This window comes from Cyclopterus lumpus, chromosome 1, assembly GCF_009769545.1.
Source record: "Cyclopterus lumpus isolate fCycLum1 chromosome 1, fCycLum1.pri, whole genome shotgun sequence".
NCBI lineage: Eukaryota > Metazoa > Chordata > Actinopteri > Perciformes > Cyclopteridae > Cyclopterus > Cyclopterus lumpus.
In genome coordinates, this window is record NC_046966.1 from 3,415,381 (window position 1) to 3,425,188 (window position 9,808).

General features: G+C 47.4%; 1 protein-coding gene across 2 annotated transcripts; it reads left to right on the plus strand.

The window, feature by feature from the left end:
- Positions 1-827: 827 nt before the first annotated feature.
- haspin (histone H3 associated protein kinase) lies at positions 828-9,706 on the plus strand. 2 transcript variants are annotated; one of them, XM_034540685.1, is made up of 16 exons: positions 828-971; positions 1,065-1,303; positions 2,008-2,154; positions 2,431-2,583; positions 3,214-4,957; positions 5,194-5,338; positions 5,428-5,579; positions 5,716-5,904; positions 6,246-6,331; positions 6,477-6,539; positions 6,616-6,707; positions 7,333-7,412; positions 7,637-7,725; positions 8,286-8,428; positions 8,541-8,643; positions 9,278-9,706. In XM_034540685.1, the coding sequence occupies exons 2-16, from the start codon at positions 1,152-1,154 to the stop codon at positions 9,477-9,479; spliced, it is 3,540 nt and encodes a 1,179-aa protein (XP_034396576.1). In that variant the 5' UTR covers positions 828-971; positions 1,065-1,151; the 3' UTR covers positions 9,480-9,706. The 2 variants fall into 2 exon arrangements, with proteins under 2 accessions (XP_034396576.1, XP_034396567.1); XM_034540676.1 differs by having other exon boundaries at positions 1,084-1,303.
- The last annotated feature ends 102 nt before the right edge of the window (positions 9,707-9,808 follow it).

Sequence of the window (9,808 nt, forward strand, 5' to 3'; positions counted from 1 at the left end):
GGAAGTGCAGATGAGAGAGGGGAATTGGTGAGGCACACACAGAAAGGAATAAGAAGCAATTGGTGCCTGCAAAGGTGGAGGAGGGAGAGGGATCAAACTAATCATACACCACTTAATATAATAATAATAATAATAATAATTGGCAAAACTGCATGGGCTATGTGATTTGTAATTAACCGCTTTGACGGGCAAAAGTAAAAAAGTATAGTGAACCGTTTAGAAATGTGTTGAAATCTGAAAAGGACATAGTCCAGTTTGGACAGAGGGCGAAGAGGCCTAGAACGGTGTATGTGCGTGCAAGGTGGGGCATTGACACAGGCAACCATTATGCAGTGCATTAAAAAAAAACACACACACACACACATTACAAATAACTTTTGTTGGAATACAAAAGGAAATAAGGCCTTGTGATCAATTCTAGTGACCTCTAAAACTAACGACCAAGTTTATCTTATATAGTTTTACATTGAAGTCTCGTGGGGCCTATACGATTCATGAAAACGGGCGTTAGAGGTAGCCAGGTTTTATTTCTGACTCATACAGTAAAGGGCAGTACAGTCTAATAAAAGGGTGACACCTGGTGGTTAGTCTTTAGTACTGCATTGTCTGGTCAGACTATTGAACACATAAATGGGTTCCACTTTGTGTACCTGTTGGAAAGCAATAACCAAACACACTATTGGCTAAACAAGATGTTAGGCCTCCACGTGCAACTTCAACTTCCTATACTAATAAGAGATGCCGTGTCCTCCTCCTCTCTCTCCTTCATAAGCCAAGTTGTACATACTCCAATCTGCCAGGTGGCGCTGTGCTGATGTCGTCACCGGCTGTTGACCAATCATCGGTGCCCAGCAGTTTGAACGAGAAGCGGGTGCGGCGGATTCGATTCCTTCGGCATAGACATGAAAAAGCGAACATAAGATAACATAATTAATCACGGGAATGGATTAAACAGCGCATCAAGTGTTTCGGTGAGTTTCGTCGACCGGTGTTGTTGTAAGAGGCGTCCATAGAGTTAGCAAAAGCTCGAGTTACGTGGCTAAACGTGACTCGGGATGTTACAGTTTGTCTTCTCTGGGTCAGTAACGTCAGCTGAGTGCGCCTGAACGCCCCGTCGATGTAACACGAGTCTGGATTATTAGCGTCGTCACATGAAGTCGGTAGTTATGAAGACGTACGGCAAGGAGAGGCGAAAGCTGTCCGCCTGGATCTCCCCGGACGACCGCAAGAAGGCCTTCGACAGCTCGCGCTCGACAGACGGCGACTCCCCCGTCTTTGAGCCCGCTAACCCGACCAGGAAAAGGTACGTTCAGGCTCCCTTTAGTCGGGGAGGGCTTCACGGGCCTTCGGTTAACTTGCGAGTTTTAACGGCTTTCTTCAAGTCAGACTCGACCTCACCTGACCAATGGTAGACATGGCATCTGCCTTATGGCCATGTAATGTGTAACATACACATACAATGTATTTGACCGTATTTTATGACATGTATGGACTTTCGGCTAAAAGCAAGGACAACAAATGTCAACATACACCATGTACAGACATACAAAATGAATGTTAAAATAGTATCTGTATAATTGGAAATGTGTAAACTGTAATAGTTGTGCAATTTGGAATATATCTTGTTTCAAACTATGAAATAGCTGATTTAGTGGTAAAGTGGATGCTTTTGTTATGGTGTCATTGCGCAGGGATTCTCCTGGCACTAGCATGGACTGATGTTAATAATCAGATTTCTTAATTTGTTAGTGTATCACAGATCTGTCGGCACATATATCAGTTGATATAGCACATGCTGTATGTCAGCAATGGACGGGTCAACTGCAACACGTCCAGCTCTGTCCTTTACTAACCACTTTGGAGGGATCCTGTTGGAAAATGTGTGAAGAATATTTGCCAATGTGTGATTATCTAATACATTTTTTTCATTAACCTACTTTCTCTCATGTTGGATATCACATCATCACTGCCCCCCTAACTTAACGTGTTGATTGTTCCACTTGGCAGAGGGAGGAAGACCAGCGTTTCCAGTCGGAGAGCGACCCGTCCCGCCAAGAGGAAGGCCATGCTATGTCTGGCTGAGAAGAGCTGTGACGAGGAGAACGCGCCGTGTCCTTCCCGTCCTCAGCCTGCTCGGCAGAGCAAGACCGCCAGGTCTGTGAGAGCAAACACGGCACAATTCTCTTGGGGGATGTCGTTAATTAATCAATCTGCATTTTGTTCCAAGGAAACGGTTGTTAATTCTAGATTCTTACCGTGCCAATTACTTGGGGATCAGATTATTTTAGGCGACACGTTTTTACATTATTTTGCTTACAGCAGAATAGAAGAAATCATTGCATCATTAAAAGTCCTAGCGTTCCCTTTTTTTTTTTTTTTTCCCTGACCCACTTGCTCATCGTTTGGTTTGAACCCTTTCTTCATTATCAGAGTGAAGAACATCAGCGTCGCCTGTAGTCGAGCAGTGCGTCCTGCCAACAGAAGGGCCCCGTTATGTCTGAAGGATTCCACCAGCGATGAGGACGACGTCAACGGGGCCTCTCCACCCCGCCCTCAGCCCGCCCAGCAGAGCAGGACAGACAGGTCTGTGCATGAGGGTCGTCACAATACCAACATTATAATTTTGATACGATACCTGCCATAAATATCATGATATCCGATACTTACGATTCGAATTCGATACAATACCACAAATACGATACTGGTATATTCATCCAGATCCAACAGTTTTCTTCAGTTCCTACATTACCCACCTTTCACTGTGAATACAAACGTTTTAGATCTCGGATCTAGGCCTGCTTTAATAATCTAAAATCTATATCAAATGTTAATGCCTTCGAATCAAGTTTGTCTTCAGTTCAAATGAAGAGAGATCAAAGGTAAATCCTCAACCAGTCAGTCTATTGATCCCCTCATTAATCCGCTGAAGAGTGTCGGACACCTAAAGCTGCGTTCCTACCAACTTTGGCTCTGTATGAATTTAAAAAAAGAAATTCATTTGAACCAAAATCCGTGAGTATCTGAGGTCTGTCAGTTATGAACCATTCTACAGTGTTTTTTTGTTTTTAAATTTTTTTTAATTTATTTAGTCTGATAAGCATTGAAACACATTAATCTAAAGCGACCACCAAAGTTTGAATGCAGGGCTGAACGCCAGCGTAATGTCCTCCGCCATTGCTGTAACCATTAGCGTTCTTCTGTTTGTCCCCTTAGTCTTCTTTTTTCTGCGGGCCGCTTTGTAACGCGCCGCAGACGCGCTGCTGCCACCAAACTTGCCAAATCGCCGTTCTACGTATTCGACTCTTCAGACGACTTTACGTCCAGGGCCTTCGGTCCCAGGAGAATAGTTCGACCCAGGGGGAGGAGCGCCCGCCCAGCGCCTTTGGCGTCGAGTGCAGAGAACTCTCTGAACGCCGCGGGGGACGCCGGCTTCGCCGCCAAACCCTTCCGAGAGACTTCCCTCAACGAGTCGACGAATCACAGCCTCGGACCCTGCCCCAGGAAGCCCATCTTTTGCTCCACCCCCTCGGCGGGCTCCTTCAGCAAACGGCCACGCCTTAAACACCCGTCCAACAACGACCACTCCTCCAGCCCTCCATCCATGTCCGTGAGTTGCAGCGTTGTCTTGAGCACATTCCAGGAGGACGTGGATTCGCCGGGGCAGCCGGGTTCCCCGCCGCTTTCTGCAGAACCCAACGGGCGGCTTCGTTCTGAGGAGAAGCGAGGGCCAGGCCCGCATCGCCACGAAGCGCCCTCCGGTTATTCGTTTACGGAGCCCAAGAGCTCCAACAAGAGACGTCACTGCAGCGAGGAAGACGCCGGAACCAGGGATGTCGGAGGGTCGTCAAGTCTGAATCTGCTCTCGACAGACGACGGCGAAAGCAGCAGTCGTTTTGTGTCGTCAGCGGGAGGGTTGGAGTGGCTCAGGGACGCTCTGAAGGAGAGGTGTCTGGCCGAGTGCTGCGCCGTGCGGCTGGAGCGATTGGACAAGTGCGCCGTGTCGCACATCCTGCAGTCCTCAGAACCATCGTTTCGCCTCCGTTCATCTCTGAGCCACATTAAAGCCCGCCGCCGTTCAGGCTCGGTAAATAGTTTAGAGGCCTCCGAGCACGCGGCCTTGGTGACCGCCGGTCACAACGCGAACACTTCGCCGTCGGCCGAAGACTCGCGCTCGCAGCGATCCATGGAGCAGTCGGCATCGGTACTCTATGTCGACTCTACCCACCACAACGACGGCAACGTTGAGTTCATCGCGGGCGCACATTTACCAGCCGACGAGCCGATCGATGGGTCCACGCGAACACCGTCTGCTGGAGCAGCTCAGGGCCAACGTCTTCCTAAGAAATGCACAGTTCAGATCCACAAAATGGCTTTGTCCCACGCAAACATGTTCAGAAATGACAATGACACGACGGACCCAGAAGACGCCGCAGAGGGGAGGACGTTGTCGACAACCCACAGCGGTCTGGTGGCGCACACGCGCTCTGGTCGCTCAGAAGCGTCGCTCGCGACAACGCTGAAGGAGAAATGTCGAACTGCCAAAGTCCTTGTCGAGGTGAGGAGAGTCACTCCGTCACAGCTGAGGGGAATTCAGCAGCTCAAAGAAGCCACCCTCGAATCCCCCAAAGACGCACCGGGCTCTGCCGGCGACGAGGACCGGGCATCGCGCGGCCACCGGTCTGAGAGGGATGCCAACCGGCGCGCCGCGGAGAATAGACACTCGGCCGGCTCCGGAGACGAGGTCGCCGCCAAGAGCAAAAAAACGCGTGCGGCCGCGAAAGAGCCGAAGCCGAGGAGGAGCACGTCAGCCGACCGGCCCGGGACGACCAGGAAGGCGTGCGTGAGCGGCCTGAGCGTGAGCCGCTGGAAGAACCACGCCGGCGCACACGCCTTCAGGAGCAAGCCGGTGGACTGCAGCATCGACGACCTCATGTCCACGCAACACAAACAACCACGGGTGAGAACAACAATGCACACAAACGCACATTATACGTTAATTGGCGCACACTCCCACTTTTGCCCACAGGGACCGCCAAAATCGATTAAAAAAAAAATGATTTAAATTTGATTAGTAAATGAAATGTATTGTTTCCTGCTTGTACTTCAGTCCACCCAACTGTGATTGGATGTTAATTGCTTCGGTGGGGGAGAGCTGTGGCGTTGTTGACAAAGTGATCTCCCTCCCGTGTGTAGGAGTGGCTGGGCAGCGCCGTGAGTTTCTCCACCCCGCAGAAAGCCAGTCGCCTCAACCTCTCCTCTCTGCTGGCTGACCTGACGCCCAACACGCACACCTGGAGTCGACTCAAGGCCGCCCTCTCTGTTCATCGCAAGAACAAGGGTAACGCACGATCACGTTGGTTTTTTTTGGGGGGGTGGGGGGGGTTTCAAGCCGCCGGTTCAATGACTTTCCTTATTATCTCTCGTTAGTGCTACTCACGCCGAGGAGTTCACGTCCGGCGGTGCCACGCTCGTCTCACCGATTGGACTTGGTCGACATCAGCCAGGACCTCTTTGCCACACCCTTTAGAACGCCACTCCCCAAGCGCGTGCGTTCAGGGCTGCTGAGCAGCAATTCCCTGGTACGACACACACACACACACACACACACACACACATACATACATACGAAAGAGCCACAAGTTCAAGTAGAGGCTGGACTATGAATGGGTTGTGACAACTCGATGGGAACGCCTCCCTCGTGTCTTTTCGCCACAGGTTCCGTGTGAGGACGCGGATCTGTCGGACGCAGAGAAGGTGTGTGCCGAGTGCGGCCAGCCGCGCCCTCTGCCGTGGGAGCAGTGCGTACTCCCCCAACGCATGAAACAGTGTGTGAAGATAGGGGAGGGGACATTCGGTGAGGTCTTCTCCACCACCAACGCATCAGGAGACACTGTAGCCCTCAAAGTATGTATTTGTCCATGTATGTATACGTGTGCATTACTTTGTGTCTTTGGCCATGTTACAAAACATTTGCGGCGTAATATTCTCAACTCCTGGTTCACTTGCTGGCGTTTTGAATGTTTTGAATTCCACGGCCGCCTTCAGCGAATGAGCTCGGGTGTCATCGCACGACCGACGTGCATCATTTCGGTCGCACGGCAGCAAGCGGTCGACTTTAACATCATGCGACAGCTTCTGTCATCCGCTGAAGAAGTGTTTGGGTTTCCAAAGAGTAATAACAAAAAGAATATCAAATATTTGCTCTAGATTTTCAATGGAAATCAATCAATGTATTGTGTTGGCAGATCATTCCAGTAGAGGGCAGCGAGAAGGTGAACGGAGAGGACCAGAAGACCTTCGGAGAGATTCTTCATGAGATCATTATCTCAAAGTAAGTAGTACGTGGAGTCATTTTGCTGGGAGCCATAATATAGCGGGGGCCGGAGTCACATGGTCTGAATGTTTCAGTTAAGTGAAACCCGATGATGGAAAACGAGCCGCTCAAGCATTGTGTGTCTGGGTTTGTTTTCCTGCAGGGAGCTGAGCAGCCTCAAAGAGAAGCAGCGGAACAAGACTCCCGGATTCATCGGACTCAACGGGTAAGCGCCTCCCTCCGGTTGCGTCCGTTAGCGCCTCAGCAGGTTTGTTGATGTGACTCGTCTTGTTCCCTCGCAGCCTCCACTGCGTTCAGGGCCGCTACCCTCCGGATTTCCTGAACGCTTGGGACGCCTTCGACCAGCAGAAAGGCTCCGAGAATGACCGACCAGGTCAGTGAGAGGGGAGCCCGGTTCTTTTAGAACTCAAAGAGGCGTTTCTTGGTTTCACATTAACTATTTACACAGGTGGCAACCTCTTGGTCTGAAGAGTGAAGCCAGTGCAGAAGTGCCTTAAAACTTGCATTCTCTCTACTGACCAGCAGGGGGGCGACTGATGAGAAAATTATTTCTCTGATTGTAAACATGAGTTTATGGTCTCAATCTCTAGTTTCAAGTCTTCTTCAATACAACGTGATGTTCATTTAGTAAACAGACCAGGTCATCAAAGTTCTGTTGGAGTATTGTGAGAGAAGAGGCCATAAAGGCTCACGGGTCCCAAAGCCGACGTCTCAACTGAAGGACAGACTTATACAGGAACAACAAGGTCCATATATTGTGATTGTTTTAAGCTAAGTTCACGTGTCATTTTAGTCATGACTTTCTATAGCTTGTATTATCTCATATAAAACAAAATAATCCCGTTTGTCCATTTATTTAAAGTGTGCCAGCATATTGTATAAATGGCGTTACGGTGACTCCGCCCACTCCGAATATACGGTCTCTGCTTTTACCCTCTGGGATCAGGCTGAGTGGCTGTCTGTTTCATCGCCTCTCTCATTTATCTCTCTCTGCTCAGGTTTCTTCAAAGCGGACCAGTTATTCATAATCCTGGAGTTTGAGTTCGGCGGCGCCGACCTCGAGAACAGCAATGGAACGGTAGGCGCTCCGCACCGCTAGAAGCTCTCTTTCCTCCGATAGATGTAGCTCATTACATTTGTACGTTGGCCGGACGGCATTACAAGTAAAAGTGAAATATGTTTGCTGAAAGATTGACGATGCGGAGCATCTAAAAGTATATGCATTTTAAAAACTGTTTTTAGTTTTTGTGGTGCGAGAGTACAAATGAGGTCTTTAATTCAAGTCTCTATTGTGGCGTCAAGCTGAAGTCTTTGATGGTGGCCAAGAGCATCCTTCATCAGGTCACTGCTGCCTTGGCTGTAGCTGAGCAGGAGCTCCACTTTGAACACAGGTAGAGAGCGCACACACACACACACACACACACACACACACACACACACACACACCTGTCTGCGTGCATCAGGCCTTGGGCGAGACACCATAAACATCCAGGCCTGAAGTCCAAAATGTACTGTTATAAAGCCCTTAAAATAACATGTATGTATATACATACATGCATACATACAGCTATATATATATATATATATATATATATATATGTATATATATATGTATATATATATATATATATATATATATATATATATATATATATATATATATATATATATATGTGTGTATTTATTGCTTATGTGATCAAAACGATGAAGCTGTTTGTTAAAATGTTTGCTGACTAAATTACTATTGGTGCCATAAAGGCAACGCTCTTAATGACCAACTCTTAAAGTTCCAGTTATTAATTCACAAAGCGATCAAACTGATTCGTGAGATCTCGTCGCCAGAACTGTTGTGTCCCGATTTTGATTTGAATGACTTGAACGTTGCTCACGATACGCCAACCAGACGTGATGCGAGAAAACGTCCAATGACGCGCAAACCTGTTGCCTGCAGGGACCTCCACTGGGGCAACGTGCTGGTCAAAGCCACCACGCAGAAGACGGGGAGCTTCCTCCTGAACGGAGCGGCCCACTCTCTGGAGACTAAAGGGGTGCTGGTCCGCATCATCGATTACTCTCTCTCCAGACTGGAAATCGGTGGGCTATCTTTCACCTCCCTCTCGTCAGACTTTGTGCTCAGTGTATTTCACCCTGTTAGTAATAATAATAATGTGTATAATACTAATATAGCATGTTTTGCTCTCTCCAGATGATCTGACGGTGTCCTGTGATATCTCCAATGACGAGGAGCTCTTTATGGGCCGGGGAGATTACCAGTTCGACATCTACAGACTGATGAGACGGGAGAACGGGTCAGTGTGTTTACGTGTCTGCGCCATATTCAAAAAAGAATGTGTATATATTTTTATTTATTAGTGATCAGAACAATAGAAAGGCACTATCAAGTACATCCAAAAATATGTTTTAGATGAAAATGTCATACTTTCAAATTCATATATTTGTGGATTTCTATTACATGTATTTAAAACCAAGGAATATTTGTGTCTGCATCATTTGTTTGGGATAATTTTTACATTTCTGCACAATTTTTGTTGTTTTGTGTGCATTGAAAAAACAAGGTTTATATATCTATCCCATCATAAATGTGTGAATCCCTCTGTGTGCTCTCAATAGCAGTGAGACTGATCTGGCCCTGTATCCATAACTATATCGTATTATACACATTTAATGATGGACTGTATGTGGAGGATAAAATGGATTTCTTATTGATTTGACTTCTTAATAATCTTAACATTTCGTCCAGAATTACAAGTCAGCTGATTAGTTAAATTATGGTCCATTTAGAGTCAAATGGACCATAAAGCAGAGGATGCTTAGGGTGAGCTTACTGTGATTGACAGGTCTACAATGTTTGCCTCATTAATGTAGAATTATTGCTTAAAACCAACCTCACCAGTCTCATTTTGTGTGCGTGTGTGTGTGTAGAAATAACTGGAGCAGCTACCACCCCCACACCAACGTGCTGTGGCTCCATTACCTGTGCTCCAAGCTGCTCTCCATGAAGTACCGGGGCTCGGGAGGGAGGGGCTTCAAGGCCATGCGAGGGGAGCTCACTCATTTCCATGACAACGTCCTCCAGTACAGCTCTGCCACCGAGGCGCTGCGAACCTGCCCCATGTTTCAGTAGTACTATGAGTATGAAGCCCGTGTGGGTCGTCGGACCCTCCATGAGCGCAGACGTGTAGGCGGTTATTGATTTTACTTTTAATGTCCAGTGTTTACGCGGCTGTCATTTGACACAGGTTATCATAAAACCCTTTTTGAAAACAAAGTACTCATGTTTATTATGCATTTCTTTTAGTGCCTGTTCCTGCATTTCTGTATATATGCATTAAAAAAAAAAAAAGATTCATACTCAATACATTTTGTATTTGATTTTGAACTCCATCTAAAAGTGTTATTGCAATTCCAGATTAGTACCGAAGTGATTTGTTGATTTATCAATAAGTCTATAGA

What these genes read in the sequence shown, in the direction of transcription:
- haspin (XM_034540685.1), top strand. Translation starts at nt 1,152, where the DNA reads ATGAAGTCGGTAGTTATGAAGACGTACGGCAAGGAGAGGCGAAAGCTG. An exon ending in TGTTCATCGCAAGAACAAGG is followed by an intron (nt 5,339 to 5,427) that starts GTAACGCACGAT and finishes ATCTCTCGTTAG; the next exon opens with TGCTACTCACGCCGAGGAGT. An exon ending in CATGAGATCATTATCTCAAA is followed by an intron (nt 6,332 to 6,476) that starts GTAAGTAGTACG and finishes GTTTTCCTGCAG; the next exon opens with GGAGCTGAGCAGCCTCAAAG.